The following is a 27432-nucleotide window of genomic DNA, read 5'->3' as shown; positions in this document are numbered from 1 at the left end:
CAGCACAGCCGATGGCCAGGCCTCTTCTTTAGCACCACTTGTGCTGATAACAGGAGGTCACTTTGTGCTGGAATCCATGTCACAGAACTAAACACTTTGGGGGTCTTCCAATATTGGGACGGTAGTAAATGCAGCAGCAGTTACCAGCATGCATCTCCACAAGTTTGAATCTTAGCTCTCTGACTATGGACCCTGGGCTGGGAGCATTGCTATTCCTAAAGATGTTGGGTTCAATTTCCTGGACCCCTGTCCTTATGAGCTGAGGGGAGAGGCTGGTCAAGGTGGTGTTAGAGCTTTGACTTGCTTGGCACAAGCTACCTCCTGTATATTCCCTGAAGGGAGGGGGTTAGCAGCTTCAGCCAGGTTGGCTCATCTGAACTGCAGCTGGCAGTTGACCGACAGTTATTAAAGATGGCTAAGCCCTCCTCTATAAGAATTACTCTCATGGATGATGGCTATGATGACAGAGCTAGAAACTGGACCCCTGGTGTTGAGGATGCTGCTACTCACAGAGGTCTTGAATGCTCCAGATATCAAATTTGGGCCCAACACAGGTTATCTCTCAAACACATTCTGATGAGAGGGAGGATAATAACTACGGGATACAGTTATGCGTTTCAGATTTTACCATAAATCTGCCCAGTCAGATCTCTGTTATGTACTGCCAAGGGCACCAAGGGCTATTTGGATTTCAGAGGAAATATTCTACTGCCTCTTCTCATTCTAGAGTCAGAAGAGAAACCTGGGATAATTTCCTTTGGTGGGTCTGAAAAACTGCTGCCCTTACTAGACCCTGGGTTGGGTACCTTGAACATAAAATTATGCTTACAATTTAACTTTGGAAATAGAATAAATTTCTAATTCCACTGCATGAGGGTTACAAGAATTGAAAGAGTCCTTGAATTCTCTGGCAGATGTGGTCCTGGACTGAGATGGAGTCTATGTGGTTCAGAACACCTCTTGAAGGTTGAGCTCCAGTACAGAGGTTACCTGGATGGCTGGAACTGTTCACAACTGTTTGCTTGACCCAGTTTTTCATAGAACTCTTAGATTTATATTGTATTGGGGTCCCTGTTGCCCTTTGGTCTGTTTGTTAATCATTTGTGCTTTGTGTTGTGGTCCTTGCATTTGTAATTCTAGCTCCTAGTGATGTAGGAGGCAAAAAGAGGTTATTAGAAAAACCTAAGACCCAAGCTCTAATTCAGATATTAGCTCTGAAAGGGATTCAGATCCCAGTTAATGGATAACTTACAAGTCAAAATGCTGCGGTGCCAGGGCAGGAGTGAAGTCCAACCCCACAGGCATGCTGACACAGATCCAGTACCAGGCAGGCCTCACCAGAGAAAAAGACCCTTGGAGCCTCTTAATCAGGTGCAGCAACACTGTCATCTAGCCCTAAGCTCCTGGTCTGGTGAGAAGGCTGAGCAGTTGGCCAGTGGGAGTATTACAAGAGTCCCTGGTAGAGCTGAGGTAGAACTTGGGTGTTTTACCCCTGCTGGGAACCAAGAAGTAGGCTTGAGTAGTGGTGGCCCAGGTGGGAGAGGGGTGGAGGTTTGTTGGAGCAAACAACAAGCCTGGAACTCAATGTGAAAGTCTTTCCATACTTGTGACATTCATAATGTTTCTGTCCAGTGTGAATTCTCTCATGCTTAGCAAGCCTGGAGTTGCTTGTGAAAACCTTTCCACATTGATTACATTCATAAGATTTCTCTCCAGTGTGGATTTTCTCATGCTTATCAAGATGGGAGCGCAGTGTGAAAGCCTTTCTACACTGCTTACATTCATAGAGATTCTCTCCAGTGTGGATTTTCTCATGCTTAGCAAGGTGAGAAATCTCTGTGAAAGCCTTTCCACACTGATTATATTCCTAAGGTTTCTCTCCACTGTGGATTCTCTGATGTTCAGCAAAACTGGATCTCTGTGTGAAAGCCTTTCCACACTGATAACACTCATAAGGTTTCTCTCCAGTGTGGATTCTCTGATGTTTAGCAAGACCAGATCTCCATATGAAAGCCTTTCCACACTTATTACATTCAAACAGTTTCTCTCCAGTGTGGATTCTCTCATGCTTAGCAAGATGAAAACTATTTGTGAAAGCCTTTCCACACTGATTACATTCATAAAGTTTCTCTCCAGTGTGGATTCTCTGATGTTTAGCAAGAGTACAGTGGTGTCTGAAAGCCTTTCCACACTGATTACATTCATAAAGTTTCTCTCCAGTGTGGATTCTCTGATGTTCAGCAAAACTGAATCTCTGCGTGAAAGCCTTTCCACACTGATAACACTCATAAGGTTTCTCTCCAGTGTGGATTCTCTGATGCATAGCAAGGTGAGAACTCTGTGTGAAAGCCTTTCCACACTGCTTACATGAATAAGGTTTCTCTCCCGTGTGGATTCTCTGATGCTTAGCAAGAGTAGAGTAGTGTCTGAAAGCCTTTCCACACTGCTTACATGAATAAGGTTTCTCTCCAGTGTGGATTCTCTGATGTACAACAAGACGGGATCTCTGTATGAAAGCCTTTCCACACTGTTTACATTCATAAGGTTTCTCTCCAGTGTGGATTCTCTTATGTTTAGCAAGACTGGAATTCTGAGTGAAAGCCTTTCCACACTGATTACATTCATAAGGTTTCTCTCCAGTGTGGATTCTCTTATGTTCAACAAGATCAGATCGCCATGTGAAAGCCTTTCCACATTGCTTACATTCATAAGTTTTCTCTCCACTGTGGATAATTTGATGTTTAGCAAGACCAGATCTCCATATGTAAGCCTTTCCACACTGATTACATTCATAAGGTTTCTCTCCAGTGTGGATTCTCTGATGCTTACCAAGAGTATAGTGGTTTCTGAAAGCCTTTCCACACTGATGACATTCATAAGGTTTCTCTCCAGTGTGGATTTTCTGATGCATAGTAAGATGAGAACGCTGTGTGAAAGCCTTCCCACACTGCTTACATTCATAAGGTTTCTCTCCAGTGTGGATTCTCTGATGTTTAGCAAGACCATATCTCCGTGTGAAAGCCTTTCCACACTGCTTACATTCATAAGGTTTATCTCCAGTGTGGATTCTCTGATGTTCATCAAAACAGGAGCTGCTTAGGAAACCCTTTCCACACTGATTACAACCATAAGGTTTCTCTGCACTGTGGATTCTCCGATGTACAGCCGGACAGGAGCTTTGTGTGAAAATCTGTCTACACTGATTACATTTACAAAACTTTTTTCCATTGTAAATGTTCTCATACCTGATAAGATCTGAGTTCCATGTTAAGGCCTTTCCACACTCATAACCTGTATATCTTTTCATTCCATGGTAAAATCCAGAATGGCAAGGAAGAGGTAAGTCATGGGGTATCACTGCTTTCAATTCATTATACTCAACACCCTCCTTTCTAATGTGAATTTTCTCAACATTAATGACCTTAGAGTTCTGACTGAAGGCTTTTTCACTTTTCTTATTTCCATAAAGCATTTCTCCTGTATCACTTTTCTGATGTTTAATGAGATCAGAATTCAAATTCAGCACCATTTCCAGATGATTCCCTTGACATATTTGCATTTCATGTGACTTCTCTTGAGACTGAAAAGGCTCCACTTGTTTAGGAAACCATTCATGATCTTCAGTGTCCTGAAAAGACTCATTCCATGAAGTCACTCTCTTACTGTGATTTAGGACTGAGGACTGTGTGAATCCCTTTCCAATTTCACCAAACTCATAGACTGTCTTAGGATTTTTCTCCAACTTGGAATTAGAGTCACAGATTTCTCTTGTGAGGTCACAGGCACCATCACTCTCAAATCTATGTTGGCTAAATTCTTCCACAAAAATGTTCACCTTTGTAGCCATCTCCTTCACTTCAAACTTGGTCAGTCCACCTGAAGAAAACAAGTATGTATTAATAGAAAGACATGTACACCTAAATATATATGCTTTTCCCTAGTGGCATAATGTCAACTGACTTATATTCCATTTCCTCAGTCAATGTGAAGAATTTTCAAAGTAAAATGGGCACAAACAATCCTTGGAAATACCTGCAACATGTAAGGTGATTTAGTAATTGTGACTTGGGGTTTTCATGACCCCATCTTTGCTTCATTATGGTCAGACTAAAGAGATGTAATCTTGAAAAGCCTAAGAGAAGATGGGTGTGTACTTGAAGAGATCAGAGAACAATCAAAAGGAGCTCTGATCAGATTTGTCATGTATATTAGGTGAGACTGAATAACACAAAGAACATTTATTGAGTCAAAGTATCCAACAAAAGTAGGATAAAGTAGGAGTTCCCCCACACCCCCATGGGCCTGGCCAAATTATTATGGGGACAGTCAGTGGGTATGTTGAACTAATTGGAGACTCAGCAGGGTTAAGAACCTCCCTTCTGGTGGGAGAGGCAGGAAGAAAGGGAGAGAGAGAAAGAGAGAGAGGAGCTGGTGGTGGTTGAGGTTGGGATCAAACCAGGAGACACTGCACAGCTGATTCTCCTTGGAAATACAGATTCCAGGTGGTGGTGAGTTTGTGTTGTTGAAGCAAGGCTGGCTCTTTATGCCAGCTGACCTAGAAGCAAGGTTAGGATTTAAGAGAGTTTTTGTAGCTGAGGAAGCAGAGCTTATTTGAGGTACCTGGGGGCCATTTACCCTAGAGATCTAGATTCTAACCATCTGAGAACTGGGTCATATTTTTCCCTTTCTCTATCCCCTTTCTCACTGTCCCTGGCTCTATTAACTTCACTTGTGTTATAAATTTTGTTCCCATAAATAAAACCTGATTTGTTTGTGGAAAAGAGGCTGTTAATCTCCTTTCTTATCAGTCTGAGAGAAATAACTAAAGAAAAGGCAGTTGGAAGAGAGGAAACTGGACCTAGGAGTCTCCCATTATTTCCTGAACCCCAATATGACAGTGAGCCACCCAATTAACTATCCCCATACTGAATTTGCCCCATACAGAGTTGGCTTATTTTCTTCTATGAGGGTTTTCTTTCTTACAATTTCATATAAAGATAGCCTTCAACATTCATTTCCCATAAGATTTTGAGTTTCAAAATGTTTCTCCCTCCCTTCTTTTCCTTCCCCCTCCCCAGGATGGCAAGCAATCTGATATAGCTTATACATGTAGAACCATGTGTAATACATTTCCACATTAGTCAGGTTGTCAAAGAAGAAACAGGACAAAAGGGAAAAATTTCTGTTGGGAAAATTTCTGTAATGATTGGAAAGAAGCCACCTACTGGAGACTGACTATAGGAAAGCTCCACCATGAGGAGAATGCTGCAGAGGGCAAGGCCATGCTGCTTTTCCTTGGTGTCAGGAAGTAACACTTGTGCATGGGTACTGTCTATCAAGGCTACCAGCCAATCAACCTGAGGAGTCTCCCATTTTCTGGGAGGGGACAAAAAGGAGGAAGGAGGGCCTGCATGGAGAGGTCTGTCTCTTTTGGTTTCTGACTTCATGGTGGTGGTGGTGGTGGCAGCAGAGGACTTTACAGGAAAATTGAGGAAAGATAGGATTGCCATGCTGTTGGAATTCTGTTCTCAATCTTTCTCTTTCTATCTTTCAATAAACCCTTAAAAACCTAAACTCGTTTCATCAGTGATTTTAGTCAGTTTCCCCCCCCAAAACTGGGGGAACAGATTAGAACCCAAATTTAGAATCTTAAATTATACATTTCTCCAAGCCAAAAGAAAGTAGGTTTATTGAGAGAGGGAACCTGTCTCACAATAAAGCTGGTATCACATCTAGGACCCAAATATCCCAAATGTCAAGACTCAGGGATATTTATACTCAATGAGTCCTCCCACTATTTAACATAATCCAAGGGGTACAAATTGAGTATGTATGGGATAGGAAGAAAGAAACCATCTGTCGGATACTAGCATAGTCCCTTGCCATTCTTTATATCCTACTCAAAATAACACTATTACTACTTAACAGCCTCATGTAGCATGAAAAGCCATCTTCTGGATTGTTTCTTTCCCATCTTGCATGCAGCCTCTCTGGCCTACTTCAAGACTTTCTACCATATTGGTTAAGCTTGGCTTTTCAACTTGTTTCCAGCTCTGACTGGTCCCTTAAACCTCAGAAGTTACTCTATTAGGTATCTGACCCTTATGTGGATTGGTGGCTATACCTAACCACAACTGGAAGTCAGGTAGTGGAATCTGGGCTTAAGCCTGTAAAGTAGGCAAGTTTGCATTCATCTTAATGCCTTTCAATATCTATCTTACTTCATTATCACTTTCTTAAGCTACTCAAGAATATCTAAATAATTTCAATCAGTTTCTAGTCTCCAAACTGATTAGTACTACTATTAAATCATTTGTATCTAAGGGGTGGGAAAATCTCACTCACAACATTTAGGGGAAAAACCATATGATGAGGACTTTGCAGTTGTCTTGGAGCACTGTATTGCTGAGAAGAGCTAAGTCTATTACAATTGACCATCATACAATGTTGCTGTTCCCGTGTACAATTTTCTCCCAGTTCTGCTTGCTTCACTAAGTATCAGTCTACTTAATTAAGTCTTTCCAGGATTTTCTGAAATCTGCCTGTTCATCATTTCTTACAGCACAATAGTATTCCATTACATTCCCATAGCACAACTTATTCTACCATTCCCCAATTGATGGGCATTCCCTCCATTTCCAATTATGTGCAACTACAAAGAAAAATCAGCTACAAATGTTGGAGTATGTAGGTCTCTTTTTTACAATCTCTTTGGGATACAGACTTAGTAGTGCTATTTCTGGGTCAAAGACTATGCACAGGTTTATTGCCCTTTGGGAAACAGTTACAAATTGCTCTGTAGAAGCATTGCATCAGTTCACAACTCCACTAATAATGCATTAGTGTTCCAATTTTCCCACATCCCCAACATTTATCATTCTCCTTTTCTGTCATATTAGCCAATTTGATAGAAGCCAGGTGGTACTTCAGAGTTGATTTAATTTTCACCTCTCTACTCAAGGGTTTTAGAGCACTTCTTCATATGAGTATAGGTAATGTGGATTTCTGAATCTGAAAACTGCCTGTTCATATTCTTTGACCATTTATCCATTGGGGAATGCCTTGTGTTCTTACAAATTATTTTATTTTTTGTTTTGGTGAGGCAACTGGGGTTAAGTGACTTGCCCAGGGTCACATAGCTAGTAAGTGTTAAGTGTCTGAGGCCAGAACTGTATTTCCAAAATAAGAACTTTATCTATCTATCTATGTTTTTGCAGGGCAATGAGGGTCAAGTGACTTGCCCAGGGTCACACAGCTAGTAAGTGTCAAATGTCTTGAGGATGGATTTGAACTCAGGTCCTCCTGACTCCAGGGCTGGTGTTCTAACCACTCTGCCACCTAATTGCCCCATGCCAATCTATTTCTCAGCTATTACCAGATAATTTTAATGATAGCTACTTTATAATATCATTTTAGATCTGGTATTGCTGGGCCAGCTTCCCTTGCATTTTTTTTAAATTAATTCCCTTGATATTCTTGACTTTTTGCTCATCCAGATAAATTTTATTTTTATCTAGCTATCAAAAAACAATTGGTTTCTTTTGTTGTTAGTTTGTTGTTTGTTCTTCATTCTTGAAGAGGACAATGATATTGAGAAGGTGATGTCATGACTTGCAATGAATTGGATTAAAGTGACTAAAGGCTGTGCAAAGTCACCAAACTGATTCTCTCCTCCAGAGCCATCTGAGTCCAGTGGCAAGATATTCATCGGTATAACAGGAGATGGCCCTAAATGCAGTAGGAGACCTTGGCCTTTTCAATTAAGGACTTTCTCAGGTCTCACTTTGCCTCAGGCAAAGTGATTAAGGGTAGGTGGTTGTACATCCTTCATTCTCAATGAGGACCATGAAATTAGGGTGATGACATGGTACAGTGACAAGACATATATCAGGACTACTGGAGATGACCCAGAATATTTAAGGGAACTGGGGTTCAGTGAGACTTGCCTCAGGTCACACACTTAGTTAAAAAAAAAAATTGATAAGTAGCCAAGATAGTTGAGTAAAACCAGGAAGCTGCCTGAACTCTCCCAAATTTGCCTCAGAAACAATATTAAATTAAGCCTCTCAACAGATTCTGGAGATGCAATAATTTCTTGACTTAAGATAACCTATAAGATCTTCAGGAAAGGTCTGTTTCATCTGGGTAAAAGGGGAGCACAGCTCAGCTCAGAGGGTGTCTGGGCAAGCCAGCAAGATACAGCTGAGGACCTGAGGTCCTCAAGCTAGTGGCACAGCAGGCCAGTTGTGAGACCTCCAGCACTCATACTAATGCAGAAGGTTATCTGCCACATATGGTATCTGCTGCCCAACACACAAAACTAGGCTGGGCTACTCCAGTGTAGTCAGCAAGCTACAAGCTGCTGAGGCCTCAGAGCAGAAAGCCACTGAGTGGATGACTGGGCCCTTCCTACCTTCTCCCTTTAAAGAAGCTTGGGACAGTGCATGCTATACCCCAGGAGCAGAATTCAACCTTAAAAGGTAAAGAAGAGGCTAAGGTATGACCAAGAAACAGGAAAAAAAAACCCTTAGCACTGAAAATTACTATGGCAACAGGGAGGATCAAAACAAACTCAGAGGACAAAAATGATAAAATGCCTACATGTGAAGCCTTAATGGTGAAGAATGAGTCTCAAGATGTAAAAGTCCTCTTGGAAGACCTCAGAAAGGAATTTTTAAACCAAATAAGAGAGGTAGAAGAAAAATTAGGAAAAGAAATGAGAGTTATGCAAGAGAAAGTCAATAGCTGGGAAAAAGAAAATAATGCCTTAAAAATACAATTGGACAAATGGAAAAGTGGGTACACAAGCTGACTCTGGAAAATAATACCTTAAGAATCAGAATGGACACATAGAAGCTAATGACTTAATGAGACAACAGGAAGAAAGAAGTAACCAGAATGAAGGGAATATATAAATAGAAATAAATGTAAAATCCCTTTTCAGAAAAAAACAAGAGACCTGGGAAATAGATCCAGGAGAGACAGCCTAAGAATTATTGGACTACCTGAGGAACATGACCAAAAAAAGAGCCTGGACAGCATATTTTATGACTTTATCAAGGGTTACTGTCCCAATGTCTTAGAACCAGAGGAAAAATTAGTCATTGAAAGAATCCACTGATCACCCCCTGAGAGATACCCCAAAAAGGAAAACTCCAGGGAATTTTAGCCAAATTCCAGAATTATCAAGTAAAGGATTAAATACTGCAAGCATTCAGAAAGAAACCATTTAAATATGAAGGAACAGGGGCAGCTAGGTGGAGCACTGGATTGAGCACCGGCCCTAGATTCAGGACTACCTGAGTTCAAATCTGGCCTCAGACAATTAACACTTATTAGCTGTGTGACCCTGAGCAAGTCACTTAACCCCAACTGCCTCACTAAAAAAAAAAAATCTGTCCTCAGACCCTTAACACTTACTAGCTGTGTAACTCCAATTGCCTCAGCAAAAAAACCAAAAACAAAAAAAAACTTAAATAAATAAATATCCTGGAACAGCAATCAGAATCACACAGGGCCTGGCACTTTGAACATCAAATGATCAGAGGACTTGGAATGTGATATTCTGGATGGCAAAGGAACTGGGATTACAACCAAGAGAGAACTCCCCAAAGAAATTATGCATAATCTTTCAGGGCAAAAGAGGGACTTTCAGTGAAATAGGGGACTTTAAAACTTTCGTAAAGAAAAGCCCAGAACTGACCAGAAAATTCAGTCTATAAATACAAGACTCAAGAGATGCATGAAAAGGTAAAAAGGGGAAAAAACAAATGATGTACTCAATGAGGTTAAAATGTTTACATCCCTACACAGGAAGAAGATATCTCTTGAGAACTGTATCTTTCTTTATCAAGGCAGATAGGAGGGCTATAGAGAGATAGAAAGTGTGGGTATAAGTTGATTCTTATGTAATTATATTAACAAAAAAAAAACCCTTAAGGGGTAAAAAGGGGGAAAAGGGAGGGGAGAGCATTGTTTTGACCTTACTCTCATCTTATTTGGCTCAAGGAGGGAATAAGATACACACTGAGTAGGGTATAGAATTTTATCTTATCTTCTAGGGAAGTAAAAGGGGAATTACTTGCCCAGGATCCCACTGATGAAATGCGTCTAAAAACAAATTCCAAGTCAGACCTTCCTGCCCTCAAGTCTAGCACTCCCTTGGCCACAACACTTAGAGAAGTCTAATGATAACAGCCCTTTGACACATTTATGTCACTGACTTGGGCAGGAGTTCCTTGGACCTTTTTGTTCTGCCATCCCTGGTAGTTCCCCTTCTTGGAAAGGGGAGCTCAAATCTTCTCTTAAAACTGGAAGTCTTGGGAATATAGAATAAGGAAGGGATGAGGATGGAGAGAAAAAACAAGTTACTCCTCTTTAGGGAAAGAAGACATGTAAACAAAGATGACAGGATGGTTCCCATGGTATTGAATGCTGGGATCTTTGGAGATGGGCAGACATCACACAGCCCATTTGGAATCAGAAACCTTCACCTTTATTTACCCCTTTCCAAGAAGGATGGGCAGGGGACTTCTGGGGCAGAGCCAAGATGGCAGAGGAAAGGCAGTGAGCTCCCGAACTCATGACACAATAGCTAAAGAAACATCCAAATAAGGTCAGAGGAAAATGCCCTGAGTAGCAAAACTCACAGAAGAATGTGCTGAAATCATCTTCTAACCAAGAAAGGCTTGGAAGGTCAGAAGGAGGGAGGTGCTGTGCTAATACAGAAGTTGGGCCATCTTCCAAGATATTCTCAGGGAAAATTGCCCTGAAATTCTAGAATAAGAAGCTAAAATAGAAATGGAAAGAATCCACCAATCACCTCCAGAAAGAGATCCCAAAAAGAAAACTCCTAGGAATATTAATAGCCAAATTCCAGAGCTCTCAGGGCAAGGAGAAAATATTGCAAGCTGCCAAAAAGAAAGAATTCAAGTACTGTGGAGCCCCAGTCAGGATAGCACAAGATCTAGCAACTTCTACATTAAAGGACTGGAGGGCATGGAATATGATATTCCAAAAGCAAAGGAAATGGGATTACAACCAAGAATCACCTACCCAGCAAAACTCAGCATTATCTTTCAGCAGAAAAAATGGGACTTTCACGAAAAAGGCTTTCAGATATTTGTGATGAAAAGCCCTGAACTGAATGGCAAATTTGACTTTCAAATACAAGACCCTGGAGAACCATAAAAAAAAAATTGGAGCTGGGGGACATACCTGGGGTTGTACAGTGGGCAACTGTCCTGTGTCTAAAGCCAGGTTTTGGCTGGGATCCCCTGGGGTCCAGGGGTGATGATTTGTCCACTGTGTCACTTAGCTAGATGATAACATCTTTAGGGTTAAATTGAGGGGTGAAGAGAATTCACTGGGGCAGGGGGAAGGGCAGAAGCGAAATCCTACATGAAAGTAACAGGACAAGGCTTATGGAGTGGGGGAAGAGATGTGAGAGGTGTAGGGCAGTAAATGAATTTTAGCCTCATCAGAAAAGGTTCAAAGATCTTAAACTCATCAGAGCTGCCTCAAGGAGGGACCAATAGACACACCCAACTGGTTGAAGTCATCTATTTAATCTGGACAGCAAATGAGCCTAACACTCATCAAAATTGGCTCAAAGACCTCAGTCTCATTAGAATTAACTCAAGGAGGGAATAAGGTACACACTCCATTGGGTGAAGTAATCTCTATAACCCTGCAGGAAAATAGGAGGGGAAAGGGATAGAGAGAGAGGAAAAAGAAGGAAGGGCAGAGTGGGGGAGGGGACAGACAGAAACAAATCCATTTGGAAGAGTGATAGGATAAAAAAAGATGGATAATAGAATAAATATCATGGGGAAGGGAATAGGATGGAAGGGAAACAGTTAACAATAGTAATCATGAAAAAGAGAAAAGGGGGAAAAATTGTACAAAAAATATTTATAGAAGCTCTTGGTGGAGGCTAAGGAATTGAGAATCAAGGGAATGTCCATCAATTGAGGAATGATGGAAAAAGCTGTGTTATATGATTGTAGTGGAATGGACTTGTGCTACAGGAAATGACAAACAGGATGATCCCCCAAAAAACCTTGAAAGACTAATGAACATCGATGTATAGTGAAGTGAGCAGAGCTGAGAGGACATTGTATGAGTAATTGTGAATGACTTAACTACTCTCAGCAGTGCAATGATCCAAGACAATCCCAAGGAACTAATGAGGAAGCTTACGATGCACCCCTATAGAAAGAACTGATAAAAAGAACACTTGCGGATTGTACATATATAACCTGATTGCAATCTTGTGGAGGGGGGAGGAAAGGGAGGGAGGGAGAAAAATTTAGAACTCTAAATCTTATGAAAATGAATGTTGAAAACTACCCTTACATGTAAATGGAAAATAAAATAAATGTTTGTTGAAAGATTTAAAAAAAAAAAAAAAGAAGGATGGGCACACACTGCCTAGCTTCCAGTACCTAGAAATTGGAGGCTGCTGGTACTGCAGTGGTAACGGCCCTGGCCCTGGAGTCAGAAAGACCCATTTCAAACCAGTGTCAGACACGTGGTAGCTGTGTCCCCCTGGACAACTTACATAACCTCTGCTTGCCTCAGTTCCCTCAAGTATGAAATGGGGATGAAAATGCTAGCAAAATCATAGGGATGTTGTGAAGATCAAATGACAAGAAGTATAATTCACTTTGCCCAGTGCTGGATATAAAGCCGGTATGTATGAATGCTGATTCCTTTCTCTTCCTTTCCCAACATCTAGATGGGAATTTGAGGGAACAAAAGAAGGAAGAATCAGGATAAACTCACTATGCCTTGGCAGGAGGAGGAGCAAAGAGCTACCATGTTAGTAGCTCAGAGAGGCAAAGGTCCTTACCCACAGAGAGCAGGTTCTGGGCATTCTCCAGCATGACCTCCTTGTACAACTCTTTCTGAGAATGGTCCAAGAGGTGCCACTCCTCCTTGGTGAATTCCACAGCCACATCCTTGAATGTCACCAACTCCTAAACCATCAAAAGTCACATGACTTAGAGCTGAAAGTCTTCAGAATTCCTCTAGTCCAACCCTCATCAACTTAGAGAAAGAAACTGCAGCCCAGAAGGGATTTACCCCAAACTCCTATAATCTTTATGAGGGTCAGAGACAACACTTGACACCATATCCCATAAGAGCCCGATGGAATCTTTGTTGAGAAAAGCATTTTATATTTGAAGTGAGAATCATTTTGGAAGAATAAAAGCTGGAGAAATGTCTTACTGTGAAATGCTTCTCCCCAAAGACTCAGGGAGAAGGTATGTGCTCTATGAGTGAGGTATGAGAGTCTATGGAGAAGAAAGCAAGGTGATGTGAAATTGCTCCTCACCAGAAACGATGTTACATGTCATAGAAGGCATGTTGAGAAATTTTATAAAAAGTTTGTGAGAAATTATCAAATACTGTGTGCTCTGGCATGAAACATATTACTAGTCACTACTGAGAAGAGAGCAAAGAAAAAAACTCCAGTTAATTTCCTGAAAGGCTGAAAAAAAGTCCTACCCAATTATGAAGGGGATTTTTTTTCCTTTTTCCTTTCTCTCTCTTTTTTTTTTTTTTGCAAGGCAATAAGGGTTAAGTGACCTGCCCAGGGTGACACAGCTAGTAAGTGTCAAGTGTCTGAGGCTAGATTTGAACTTGGGTCCTCCTGAATCCATGGCCGGTGCTTTATCCACTGCACAACCTAGCTGCCCGCTATGAAGGGGATTCTTAAGAAATATTGTTGGGGGCAGCAAATCTTTTGATATATAGGAGGGGTCATCTATTTTTCCATTCTGCTACTTGTAAAACCTGAGTTTGGCCAATGCACCTGGGTTGTGATGCTCTTCCATTTCAATCAGAATGTTATGATCCACTCTTTGAGGTTCTGTTATTTTGGAGCAATTCTTTTACTTTTCTTGTTAAATAATCCTTATTAAAATAATATATTTATTTAGGTTGAATAACCTAAATTTTTCAATTTTTTTTTAGTTATTTATTTAATTTTTTCAGGGTAGTTAGCATCTTTATTTAAAGTTCTGAGTTCCAAATTCTTCCCCTCCTTGCCTCCTTCCCTTCCTGAAGGATTCTCATATGAATTGGTGTAAGATTATCCAGGCATAGGCCTAGTTGAAGTGACCTCCAGTTCACCCTTATGTGACTGGAATTTCATGACCCCCAAATTATCTTTAGTGTGACTCGACTCTCATACAGTGCATGTTTATATTGGGAGGAGCCTGAGAACTTGAAGGATAACAACCTTGATGAACCCTGGCCAGGCCTTCCAGGCTGCACCTGATTAAAGTGCCCTTGAATTCCCAGAAGTAGCCATTCCTGGGAATCAACATCCATTCTTCTGGGGTCCTGGCAGGGTAGGTCATTATTCCAATATTCTTGGCAGTGAGCCTTCTTTGTTCTTAGACTTTTTAAGCTCAGCCCTTGCCCAGTGTAGTCCAGTCAGGACCTTCCCAGTCAGGACCCTGGAGGCTGTAAACCAGGACACCCCAGCTAGAAAAAATCCAATGTTGGTGCTCTGCTGACTTGGTGATGTTTTTATTTTGTTTCCTTTGAGAACCTCCCCTGAGGGGCAGACTTGTCACCCAGGACCCTCCCGATTGGGGCTCAAAGGCTCTGAATAAGTGGTTCCATCAGCCACTAAATTGAGAGTTGTTTCCCAATTTGGTGATGTTTTCTTTGCTTAATATACATATATTTGCAGGATTTGTTTAATGTGATCATACTAAGCTGCATTGGATATTTTCTTTACACAACTGATCTGCTTTTACCTTTCCTTTAATTATTATATTCTATTCAAAATAATTTTAATCTCTATTTGAGAGTGTGTCATTTTGTAGGAGTGAATCAGAACCAAACTAAATATTCCCTGAGGCAGCAAGTCATCAGATATAGGTTATACATGTGCAATCATGTAAACCATTATCTTATTAGTCATCTTGTATAAGAAAACATGAATAAAAAGAAAATGAAATTGAAAAATAGCTTGCTTCAGTCTGTGTTCAATCAATAGGATTCAATCAGTTTCTTTTGAGGTGCAGAGTATTGCTTGATCCTTCGTCCTTTGGGATTGTACTGGATTATTGTGTGCAGCAATTCTTTTTCATACAAATAAACATATCTTTGCCTTGTTTTTTGTCATTTTTATGCTTTCCTCAAAATACATAATTGTGGCACAGTGGATAAAGCACTGGCCCTGGATTCAGGAGGACCTGAGTTCAAATCTGGCCTCAGACACTTGACACTTACTAGCTCTGTGACCCCAGGCAAGTCACTTAACCCTCCTTGACCCACAAAAAAAGAACACCAAAAAATATGTAATTTATGTCCTATTTATAACTTATATTTCATTGTTTCATTTATTTCCATTATTGAAAATTGGAGCAATTAAGGAAGAGTCTAACCATTTTTTAGCTAGTCCACAAAATTACCAATTTTCCGTTTCAGGGAGAGTCCCCTGCCATAACTGTTCACATCAGTTATGAACAATCATGTAGGAAGGTCACCCTTTTGTTGTTTGATAATTAATCTAAAACCCTTTAATCTATGCAATCCCTCTTTAAATCTATTAAATCCTTAACCTGTTCTCATCAGAAGCTTTTCCACATCTTTTTCATTCTCCATGCTCCCTCATTCTCACTTCGCCACCATGAGGGAAGGCCATTTCTTACCTGGGTGCACTATGTTGGGACTAATGACTGACTTCCCCAGGTCGCAGTATGTGGTGTCTTTTGCCAAAAATTGGTTCCTGTTGTGTGTTGGCTTCCCCTTGAAAATGAAAACTCCTGGCAGAAAGCTGGGAAACAATTTTTATGGCCAGTACTTCTGATAAAGGCCTCATTTCTAAAATACAGAGGGAACTAAATCAAATTTATAAGAATCCAAGTCATTCCCCAATTGAGAAATGGTCAAAGGATATGAACAGGCAGTTTTCTGATGAAGAAACCAAAGCTATCTATTCCCATATGAAAAAATGCTCTAAATCTCTAATGATTAGAGAGACGCAAATTAAACAACTCTGAGGTACCACCTGATACCTATCAGATTGGCTAAAGACAAGAAAGGAAAATAATAAATGTTGGAGAAGCTGTGGAAAAATTGGAACAACAATGCATTGTTGGTGGAGCTGTGAACTGATCCAACCATTCTGGAGAGCAATTTGGAATTATGCCCAAAGGGCTATAAAGCTGTGCAGACCCTCTGACCCAGCAATACCTCTTTGGGGTCTTTTTCCCAAAAAGATCATGGAAAGGGGAAAAGGACCCACATGTACAAAAATATTTATAGCTGCTCTTTATGTGGTGGCAAGGAATTGGAAGTTGAGGGGATGCCCATCAATTGGGGAATGGCTGGACAAGTTGTGGTATATGAATACAATGGAATACTATTGTGCTATAGGAAACGATGAGCAGGAGGAGTTCAGAGAAACCTGGAGGGTCTTGCGTGGGCTGATGATGAGTGAGATGAGCAGAACCAGAAGAACATTGTACACAGTATCATCAACATTGAGTGCTGATCTACTGTGATGGACTAGATTCTTCTCACCAATGCAATGGTGCAGAAGAGTTCCAGGGAACTCATGGTGGAAGAGGATCTCCAAATCCAAGAAAAAAAAAAAAGAACTGCGGAGTATAGATGCTGAATGAACCATACTATTTCTTTTGTTTTTGGTGCTGATGTTTTTCTATTTTGAGGTTTTTCGTCATTGCTCTGATTTTTCTCTTATAACATGACTAATGCAGAAATATGTTTAATGTTGTTATATATATAGTTAAAACCTATATCAGATTACCTGCTGTCTAGAGGAGGGAGGAGGGAGGGAGAAAAATCTGAAATTGGAAAGCTTGTATGAACAAAAGTTGAGAACTATCTTTACATGTAATGGGAAAAAAGGAAATAAAATACTTTATTTAAAAAAAAAAAGGAAAGGAAATGAAAACTCCTTAAATACAAAAGAAGAAAGACTGCCTTGTCCTTAACTTCCCAGGCCTTAACCCAGGGCCTGGCCCATAGATGGTGCTTAAGCCATGCTTCTTGACCATTGATTACCCAATCACACTCATTTGAGTAACATTTTCTTTCAAAAACCCACAATTTTTAAAAATGTATATAAACAAAAAAGAAAAAAAACCCATCATGACCTACACATCCCCTACTATTTCAGTCTTCTTATCCCTTACTTCACCTCCTCTTTGATCCAATGAGAAAGGCCTCCTTGCCAGGCCAGGAAGAAGACACTCTAGGCTCCAGGCACTTTCTCTGGCTCTGAAAGGCCTGCAATGTTCTGCCTCCTCAGTCCCTTCAAGTCTTCACCCAAATCCCACCTTCTACAGGAAGCCTGTCCCACCTCTTCTAGATAGCGCCTTCCTTCTTTTAATCACATCCTATGGACTGGTCCGTAGCTCCTTTGTTCACATTTGTGTGCTTGTTTGTCTCCCCATGAGACTGAGCTCCTTGGGGCCAGACACTGCTATTGTCACCTGTGAGCACAGTGCCTGCTGGAGAGGAGGCACTTACTGAGTGTATATTGAATAACTGCTTGCTTTGTCTCCTACTCAAACCCTCTTCAGGTCACCTTACAGTGGCGTCTTTCCTCCATTCTCTAAGAAATTGGGAGTTCTTGTCTTTGCAAAGACAGGCTCTTTGGCAACCATCTACACTGGCATTTGACCCCAGCCCACATTGTCTTCTCCAACAATTTAGGCCCTCTGTCTCTCTCAAATGTTCAACCTTTCCCTGTTGGAGGGTCCCTTTTCTACTGACTTCAAACATACCAGTGTTCCCCACCTTTAAGGAGAAATTCACTAAACTTTTACCACCCCATGAGCTATCCTCCTGTCTCACATCTTATTGTAAACCAAACTCCTTGAAAAATCTGTCTGAACTCCCTGTTCCTCTGTCACTCCCTCCTCACCCCCAAGTGCTCTCTCTCAGTTCAGCACTGAACTCTTCATCGCCAAATATGATGGTATTTTCTCAGTCCTAACAACTCTTTTCCTTAGAAGACACTGTTGACCACCCTCTCCCCCAGGTTCCTCTCTCCTCTGAGGGTTCTCTCTCCTGCTTTACCTCTCACATGTCTGACCACACTTTTCAAGTCTCCTTTGATGGCCCAGGAACCACACCACAACCTCGACTGGTACATATTCCCCAAGGCTCCATTCTAAGCCCTCTATTCTTCTCCCTCCACACTCTCCCTCTCTTGGATCCATTGACTTATCTTTGCAAGTCACTACCAGATTGCTACAACCAGCCTCAGCTCAGTGAGGCTCCCATCAGACTCCATCACATAAACCAATCACCTGGGCACACCTGGACTTCACTGTGGCTGTGACAAATCAGGAGAGCAGGAGGCAAAACCAAGAGCCCCAGGCTTTAGTTGCCTGAGTTGCCTAGCCTGCAGGATAGGCTCAGCACCTTTTGAAGGGAAAACATCCTGTTTCTGATGTTAGAAATGAAGACAGATGCACTTAGGTGGCAAAGAGAATTGTGCCAGTCAGGTCTGGGGTGAAGCAGGGGTGCCCATCATCACCTCTATTATTTCATATTGTACAGAAATGTTAGCCATAGCAATGAGAGCAGAAAAAGAAATGAAAGGAATTCAAATAGCTAAGAAGGAAACAAAATGACCACTCTTTGCAGATGATGTGATTTCTACTTACAAAACCCTAGAAAATCAACTGAAAAGATACTCAAAATTGTTAACAAAAAAGCAAAGTGGCAGGATACAAAGTAAACCCACATAAATCACCAGTGTGGCTATGTATTACCAACAATCCTGCAACACCAGATAGAAAGAGAAATTCCAGCTTTCTTACATGCCCTCCATCACCCAAGATTTCCCTTTTTTGTTAGATCTGCCACAGCCGGGTGGAGCACTGTGCCGGCACAGAGGCAGAGGCTGAGGCCAGCTTGGGGCACATGCTGGAGCTTCTAATTTTAGCCAGAGATGGGGTCATAGGAACCTCAAATCACAATTAATTCTTTACACTGTGACCCTCCCTCCTTGCATGTAACACCTCAAAAACTTGGACAAAACTGGACTCAGGTGAAAAGAAATGAATGATTTTCTATTTTACCACAAGATTCGTGAAGAGCCTGTGATTCTTTGGGTGAGCTAGTCCACAGATCCAGGTCACAAGCCCCCCCAACACTGGCTTCCTTCACATCTCAGCAAAAATCTCACCTTCTGAAAAGAAGCTTTCCCTGGTCCCTGACACTGCTGGAGCCTTCCCTCTGAGGGGGTCTCCCATCTATATGGTGGAGACTCCTTGTGTGCACCCAGCTGCTGCCATGTCATCTCCCAAGTAGACAGTGAGCCCCTTGAGGGCAGGGCCTGTTACTGTTTAAACCTCCCTTTGCATCCCCAGTAGTTGGCACAGTGCTTGGCACAGGAGCCACTGTCTAAATGCTCACTGACTTGACCTAAGAATAACAAAAGAGGGATGATTCAGAGAGACCAGGGAAGACTGGGGTGGTCTGAGGCAGAAGGAAATGAGCAGATCCAGGGGGACCATGTCTGCTCTGCTGACAGCACTGCAGAGGACAGCCTGTGTCTAACAGGGTAAAGCTTCCTGGGCTCTGTTGGATTCCACCTTTGCTGAGGCTGGTCAGCTCTGTGGATGGGCTGCACTCACCTGGGATGAGGGTGTCTGGGTCCCAGGGGCCATTCTCTCTGGCTCCAGGCTCTCTCCTTGGAATAGCCTTTGGTTGTCTGCAAGCTGACCTGGGGAGGGAAAAGGATCTCAGGGTGAGGGAGACATTGTCTTTGCCTTGTGAGATTAAAATTGGATATTAGATCATAAATCTCCCTTCTTTAACCTTTCCCTTAATTTATCTCCCAGACTCGTAAATGGAAGAAGCTTCTGGTTTTCTAGTTAGAGCTTTTATTGTATGGTAGTCACCAGGTGATGTCGATTAGAAGGATAGGAAAGTAGAAATACAATACAAATCATCTTAAGTCTAGGCTTAGTCTATATTCCGTATAAAACTCACCAGAACCCAAGGCCACCTTTGGGGAGAGAGACCAAGTCAAACGCGTGCTGTTAACCGAGAGCCTGGCCGAGTCAAACTCCAGTCAGCGTCTGTCTGTGCAGCAGAGCCAGGAGACCAGCTGAGCAGGAAAAAAGGCCCCACTTCCTTTCTCTCCTTGCCTTTTAAGCTCCCACCCCGGAAGTTGAGTGCTCAGCAGGCAATCTGGCATGCATCTCAGGCAGACTGGTGTGCTTAGCTCACGCTGTTGGGCTCCTCCCCAAAAGGGTGGTCCTAAAAAAAAAAAACTGGCATCTGTCCATTATCTAACCAACTGTTAAAACTTTTTACCACAGCCTTTTTGTCCTAGGATAGACACTGGCCAACATGGAATTACAGAGCTTAAAGTCTCTGAGCACTTACAAAGGCCCTGTCCTCTGGGGAGAGAGAGATTCTAACCAGAATGGGAGGGCAGCAGAGAGGGTCAGGCTTGGAAGTGAACTTGGTCTGAACAGGAAGGGGACTTGCCCCCCTCTAATTCCTTCCTTTTGCCCTCATGCCCCTCCCCCATCCTCCTGCAGAGACCCAGGAGGCAGAAGGGGCTTGGGATCCCAGATGGAAGAGACCCGGCAGTGCCCCATTGACCCCAGACCCAGAGGTCTACCTCCATCTGATACTAGGGGTGAGATATGTAGGTCAGGCAGCTGTGACCTGTGGCATTTAAAATTACATGTGGGTGCTTTATTTCTGTCCCAAGGTTAGGGAAAATTAGGTTTGGTTCCTAATATATTGCTACTGAAAAATTAGAAGCTTTAGCACCAGTTTGGGTCATTAGGCATTTATGAAAGTGTAATGGGGAAATGGGGTACAGTTCAGTTACAGGTTGGGGTTCATAGGAATTCCTCTTTAAAAAATTATACCCTCTTGCACACAAAAAGTAGTTAGAATAAGGTGGTAGTTTATTTAGGGCCAAGGAAAGGGAAGGGTGGGGGAAGGGAAACCATGACAGAAATCCTTGGACTTCTCATGGGGAGATAGGCACAAAGCACATGGCTCAGAGGTACCAAATCTCCTCGAACTGGAGACTGGAAGGTACTTTAATAGAGGCCTGATGGGGGAGGCCCATCTGCCTGTGGAAAGTTCCTTTAGTGAGGGAGGAGCATCCCCCACTGGGGGTAGCTGGGGGAATTGGGTGAGGAGAGGAGGACCATCCCCCACTGGTAGTGACCAGAGGAATTGGGTGAGGGGTGGCTACAGATCTCTCTTCAGGACACAAAGGCTGCAGTCACACCCAAATTTATCTCCCCAGGGTAAGGGAGACCAGAATGAAGGGTGGGAATCCCAAGCTAGCTCAGTGCCATTTGGTTCAGCTTATCTCTCTAAGCATTATCTGTCCTCTGGTTCAGTTTCTCAAGGAGAAGATTCCTTGATGTGCCCCAGAGAACTTCTGGGGTGCAGAGCACCCCATGACAAGAGCATACCAAATATTAGTCGAGACAACACTTGGCTCAGAAGTGAAGAAGGCCTATCTAGCCCAGAGGAGAGGTAGAGGTCAGCCCGGCCTCCTTCTTCCTCCACCATGAGCCCATCTGAGAGCCTCACTACCTACCTCCCACTCTGAAGGAGAGATGGTCCTTCCAGACAACTCCAAGCTAATGGGCTAGCATCCTTCCAATCTACTGGTTTACTGGACTTGAGGGTGGTCCATGAGCAGACTGTGCTGAGGTCAGAGTTCAAAGATCATACCCTCTGAGGGCAAGGCTTTCAGGTAGGTGTGGCTTTGTTTTGTTTTCTTTTTTTTAATGAGGAAACTCTGGGCCTGGCACCTTTTTTGGAGTGGATTGAATGCTGAAAGGAAGCTGTTGTTCAGTCATTTTCAGGCAGGAACAACTCTTCCTGACCTCCTTTGGGGGCTTCTTGGTACAGGTACCAGGGCAGTTTGCCATTTCCTTCTCCAGGTTGTTTTACAGAGGAGGAAACTGAGGCAAACAGGGTTCTGTGACTGGCTTAGGATCACACAGCTACAAAGTGTCTGAGGCCACATTTGAACTCAGGAAGGCGAGTCTTACACACTGTAGAGGCCTGGTGCTCCATCCACCCTGTCACCACCTAGCTGCCTCCTTGAAGGGAAGACCAGAGCTCAGATTCCACCCTGACACTGTTATGTTCATGCTGGACAAGTTAATAGTATGGATTTTGTCACAGAAACAAAGGCTTTTTAAAACCCCATGCCCTATATAAATGGGATGTTATGCCATCCAATCCAACCCCCAATTCCACAAATTGAGTAATCAGACCAGTGATGAAAAAGGGGAGGGTCCATTCATGTTAGGGACTAGGGTATAAAACAGGGCCTGCAAGCCCCCTTTCTTGGTACTGTCATGGGGTGCAGAGCACCCCAGAAGTTCTCTGGGGCACACCAAGGAATCTTCTCCTTGAGAAACTAAACCAGAGGACAGATAAGGCCTAGAGAGATAAGCTGAACCAAATCAGACAGAGCTAGCTTGGAATTCCTACCCTTCATTCTGGTCTCCCTTACCCTGGGGAGAATAAGTTTGGGTGTGGCTGTGGCCTTTGTGTCCTGAAGAGGGATTCCTCTAGTCACTACCAGTGGGGGATGGTCCACTCCTCACCCAATTCCCCAGCTACCACCAGTGGGGGATGGTCCTCTCTCACTAAAGGAACTTTTCATGGGTAGATGGTCCACCCCCATCAGTCCTCTATAAAAGTACTTTCCAGTCTCCTGTTCGAGGAGATTTGGTACCTCTGAGCCATGTGCTTTATGCCAAATCTCCCCATGAAAAGTCCAAGGATTTCTTTCATGGTTTCCCTCCCCCACCCTTCCCTTCCCTTGCTCCTAAATAAACTATCACCTTATTCTAACTAAGTTTTGTGTGCAAGAGGGTGTAATTCTTTAAAGAGGAATTCCCAAGAACCCCAACCCATACCCCATTTTCCCACCATATCAGTACCCACTAGATACACACTAGGGTGCCTCCTTCTCAAGAGAAGGAAATAAAAGAGCCTTTGTCACATGGCTGCTGAGTTTTTCTCTCACACCTCTCCTTCTCCCATTATTCCCCCTTCCAGGCATGTCCTACACTCACTAGCCTTTCCCTCCCTTTGCCAAACAAAACAACCCACAAGCTCTGCTCCCTCCTGCTTGGAGGGCTCTCCCCTCCTCCTTTACTCAAACTCCCCCTTCTGAAGGCCTGCCCTGGTTTTCTTCCTCCCTCCCCAGCTGCTAGTGCCTTCCTCTCAGAGATCACCTTCCATCTGTGTCCTCTCTACAGGCTTGATCTGTGGAATTGTTTTCAATAGACTCAGGAAGGCTTGGGTTCCAGCCCTGCCTCAGACCCAGGCTGTCAGGGACACTTTCCCCAGTCACAAAGATGAAGGGATTAGAATATTTCCAAAATCTGGCCTAGCTCAGACATTCAGGAATCTGGCACCACCTCCCAGGAGTCAGGGCACTCCATGCCCCAGAGATCTCCCCAATATCCATAAATTATGTGTCAACCCCAATATCATCCCATTAGAGGTGAACTCCCCAGGACAAGGACCCTTTTGGTCTCACAATCTCCTGTAATTAGCAGACTGGAACTTCCAAGAGCTATGGATTCAGAAAGAGATCAATGGGGCTATTGATGAGAAACACATGGAAAAACTCCCAACAGGGAGTTGGAGAAGGGGAGGGGGTGGGACATGGGCAGGACAGATTCTGGGGAGAGTCATTAGCATTTCAAAACGTTTTGAAAGTCAGACTCCCACCAGATCCCAGGGAAGACCAGAAGCCTGAAGGGAAGGGGCTCTTTGTTAGTTATGAATGAACAGGAGAGGGGAATTGGGCTTCCAGACAAGGAAGAAGCAGGGGGGATGCTAGGGGAAGCTTACTGAATACCTGCGCAGCAGTGTCTACCCACTTTGTCTTCTGCCTCTATTTGCTCTATCACATCCTTGTTGAGCTCTTCCAAGAGGCCTTTTGGTCTCAGGACCAACCCCTCTGCCCTTTTAAAGGCTTCACAGGCAGCTGTTTTATCACGGTTGTCCTCCTCTGCCTTCATGTTTTGGTCCTCCCTCTCGGCCTTTTGCCCAGGTGAGACAGGTCTTTCCTGAAGACCTTCTGGGTAACCTTAAGCCTGAAGATTGTTTCACTCTGTTATAGGCCCAGAGCACCCCAGAAATTCTCTGGGGTACATCAAACAACCTTCTCCTTGAAAAACAAAAACAAAAGACAGACACACCTAATGAGATAAGTTGGGGTGTGGGGGGGCAACTAGGTGGTGCAGTGGATAAAGCACCAGCCCTGGATGCAGGAGAACCTAAGTTCAAATCTGGCCTCAGATACTTGGCACTGAATAGCTGTGTGACCCTGGGCAAGTCAGTTAACCCCAATTGCCTATCTAAAAAAAGAAAAAGAAGTCAAGCTGAGCAGGGGCACCAAGGCTCCTGGTTCTTAGATTCAGAAGGAACCTCAGACACCATCCACTCCCATGGGCAGCTCAGCTGATAAGGGAGAACAGGCCAACCCAGGAATACACATTAATTAAGCACCTACTAGGTGGTGCAGTGAGTGGATAGAGAACCTGGCCTACACTTAGGAAGACCCCAGTTGAAATCCAACTTCAGAGACTTACTTGCTGTGTGACCCTGGGCAAGTCACTTGTGAGGAAAAATGTGGGCCCCCTCAAAGTTAATTGAAACTGTCTGGGGACAATCTCAGGTGACTTAAGTGTCTGAGAAGTGAATTCAGATTCAAAGAGGCACTCAAGGGCTGATGTCCACAGGTGGGGGGTAATTTATGCTGCTGCCTTGATGGGCTACCCAGCATCCCCAGTTATAAAAACAGGCCTGTGATCTTGCACATTGCTCTGCCCACTAGGGGCAGAGGAGCCCATTTTTGTGAAAATGTAAAATAAAGTTGTTTTTTTCTTTCTAACATCCTAGCTCTGTGTTTCATAAAATTTTTAAAATGCTGTTTTTCACATCACTGTCATGGGGCGCAGAGCACCCCAGAAGTTCTCTGGGGCACACCGAGGAATCTTCTCCTTGAGAAACTAAACCAGAGGACAGATAACACCTAGAGAGATAAGCTGAACCAAATCGGACTGAGCTAGCTTGGGATTCCTACCCTTCATTCTGGTCTCCCTTACCCTGGGGAGATAAGTTTGGGTGTGGCTTCGGCCTTTGTGTGCTGAAGAGGGATCCGTAGCTACCCCTCACCCAATTCCTTTCGTCAATACCAGTGTGGGATGGTCCTCCACTCCTCACCCAATTCCCCCAGCTACCACCAGTGGGGGATGGTCCTCTCTCAGTAAAGGAACTTTGCACAGGAAGATGGTCCACCCCCATCAGTCCTCTATAAAAGTACCTTCCAGTCTCCTGTTCGAGGAGATTTGGTACCTCTGAGCCATGTGCTTTATGCCAAATCTCCCCATGAAAAGTCCAAGGATTTCTTTCATGGTTTCCCTCCCCCCACCCTTCCCTTCCCTTGCTCCTAAATAAACTATCACCTTATTCTAACTACGTTTTGTGTGCAAGAGGGTGTAATTCTTTAAGGAGGAATTCCCAAGAACCCCAACCCCTAACCCGTACCCCATTTTCCCACCATATCATCACTTAACTCTGTTTTCCCCAGTTTCCTCATTTGTAAAATGAGCTGGAGAAGGAAATGGCAAATTACTCTAGCACCTTTGCCAAGACAGCCCCAAAAGAGTTCCTGAAGAGTCAGATGCTCCTGAAAACCTTGAAAACAACAAGAAAACAGCATCTTCTCTGCCAGGCCCTGTGCTAAGGCCACCAAGGCTTCTTGGAGCAATTTTTTAAATGGGCCAGTCCTGGTGTGAGGGGAAGAGGGTGTCTCTTGTTTGTTCATTTAAAGATGGCAAAGAGACAATGACTAGGAGGCCAGAGAAAGTCCCTGAGAGAAGGCCAGAGCATAGATGAATGGGGAACAAAGCCCCAGAGGAATCTACTCAGCCTGGAAAATTGGAGGCAGGGAGAAAGTTGGTGGTTGTGATCTGGGATCAAGCGATTTACCCTGAGGGGTTTCCTTTTTTTTCCTGAAAAGGGAAGAAAGCAATTGCCTGGTTGGCAAGACCCAGTAGTCTGGGGGATGCCCTGGATTGGGTTCTTTGCTGTTTTGGGACACCCACGTGGACGCAGGTGCGGTGCCAGTAACCTCCTGGAGGTTACAGAAGGATCAGGAGGCTAGCGTCCCTAATAACTCCCCATTGGGGTGTATCTTGAAAACTTGGGACAAGTCTGATAGCACTGACCTGGAAAAGAAAATGGGTGTTTTATTGCAATACTGTCTGACCACAGCAACCCCCTCATTGGGCTCTTGGATTCCCTGAGATGGAGTATGCATTGTGGTTTTCCCCTCTGTTGCCTCAGAAACCTCAGTCACCTTGGGTGGCCCCCCAAGGTCTGAGGTAGGATTTTTCACAGGTGTGGTCTTTGCCCAACCTACCTTAAAGGGACAGGGAGAGAAAACATTCTGCATGACCCCTCAGCTGTATCCTTACAAAAAGGGAGAAAAAAGTGAAAAAGTTGGACATGGGTAAAAAGGACTTATTTGCAAGAGAGAAAGATTTAAGGTTTGGCTGTTTGTTTGCTTGTCTGTGTGCAGCTGCTAGCCTGCTTGTTGTCTCATGCATGTCTGTCAAATGTTGCAATTGTGTTGTACAATCTGTGGGGAATTTTTGGTTGTACCCCCATAGCCTTTCAGAGCGGTGGCCAGGCTCTGAAGGTGGGGAAAGGGAAGTCTCTGACTTCTGGATATCTTTATAGGTGTGTGTCTACCTAAGAGTTTTGAATTTGGAATTGGGATGTAACTTCTTTGCTAGGCATTCATAGTGATATGGTGGGAAATGGGGTACGGGTTGGTGTGAGTTGGGGTTCTTAGGAATTCCTCTTTAAAGAATTACACCCTCTTGCACACAAAACTTAGTTAGAATAAGGTGATAGTTTATTTAGAAGCAAGGGAAGGGAAGGGTGGGGGGGAGGGAAACCATGAAAGAAATACTTGGACTTTTCATGGGGAGATTTGGCACAAAGCACATGGCTCAGAGGTACCAAATCTCCTCGAACAGGAGTCTGGAAAATACTTTTATAGAGGCCTGATGGGGGTGGACCATCTGCCTGTGGAAAGTTCCTTTAGTGAAGGTGGTCCATTCCCCACTGGTGGTAGCTGGGGGAATTGGGTGAGGAGTGGAGGTCCATCCCCCACTGGTAGTGACTAAAGGAATTGGGTGAGGGGTGGCTAAGGATCCCTCTTCAGAACACAAAGGCCGAAGCCACACCCAAATTTATCTCCCCAGGGTAAGGGAGACCAGAATGAAGGGTAGTAATCTGAAGCTAGCTCAGTCCGGTTTGGTTCAGCTTATCTCTCTAGGCGTTATCTGTCCTCTGGTTTAGTTCCTCAAGGAGAAGATTCCTTGGTATGCCCCAGAGAAC

At 43.4% G+C, this 27432-nt stretch overlaps 1 protein-coding gene and 1 pseudogene across 1 annotated transcript; both read right to left on the bottom strand.

Annotated features, from left to right (window-relative positions):
• Nucleotides 1-1437: 1437 nt before the first annotated feature.
• On the bottom strand, nucleotides 1438-3406 carry LOC122733786 (annotated as a pseudogene).
• LOC122734989 (zinc finger protein 333-like) lies at nucleotides 3378-24038 on the bottom strand. Its single transcript, XM_043976225.1, has 5 exons — nucleotides 23876-24038; nucleotides 19641-19729; nucleotides 12854-12980; nucleotides 3527-3876; nucleotides 3378-3392 (listed from the first exon to the last, which is right to left on the bottom strand). Exons 1-5 carry the CDS (start codon nucleotides 24036-24038, stop codon nucleotides 3378-3380), a joined length of 744 nt encoding a protein of 247 aa, XP_043832160.1.
• Between the last annotated feature and the right edge of the window lie 3394 nt (nucleotides 24039-27432).

This window comes from Dromiciops gliroides, chromosome 1 (genome assembly GCF_019393635.1).
Source record: "Dromiciops gliroides isolate mDroGli1 chromosome 1, mDroGli1.pri, whole genome shotgun sequence".
Lineage (NCBI taxonomy): Eukaryota > Metazoa > Chordata > Mammalia > Microbiotheria > Microbiotheriidae > Dromiciops > Dromiciops gliroides.
This window is presented reverse-complemented; position numbering and strand designations above follow the sequence as displayed.

Excerpts from the sequence above, each read along its gene's own strand:
- LOC122734989 (XM_043976225.1), bottom strand. The coding sequence starts at position 24,038 with ATGAAGGCAGAGGAGGACAACCGTGATAAAACAGCTGCCTGTGAAGCC. Across the intron at positions 12,981-19,640 it reads CCCAGACACCCTCATCCCAG|GAGTTGGTGACATTCAAGGA; the intron begins GTGAGTGCAGCC and ends TTGATGGTTTAG. Across the intron at positions 3,877-12,853 it reads CCAGAACCTGCTCTCTGTGG|GTGGACTGACCAAGTTTGAA; the intron begins GTAAGGACCTTT and ends TGTTTTCTTCAG.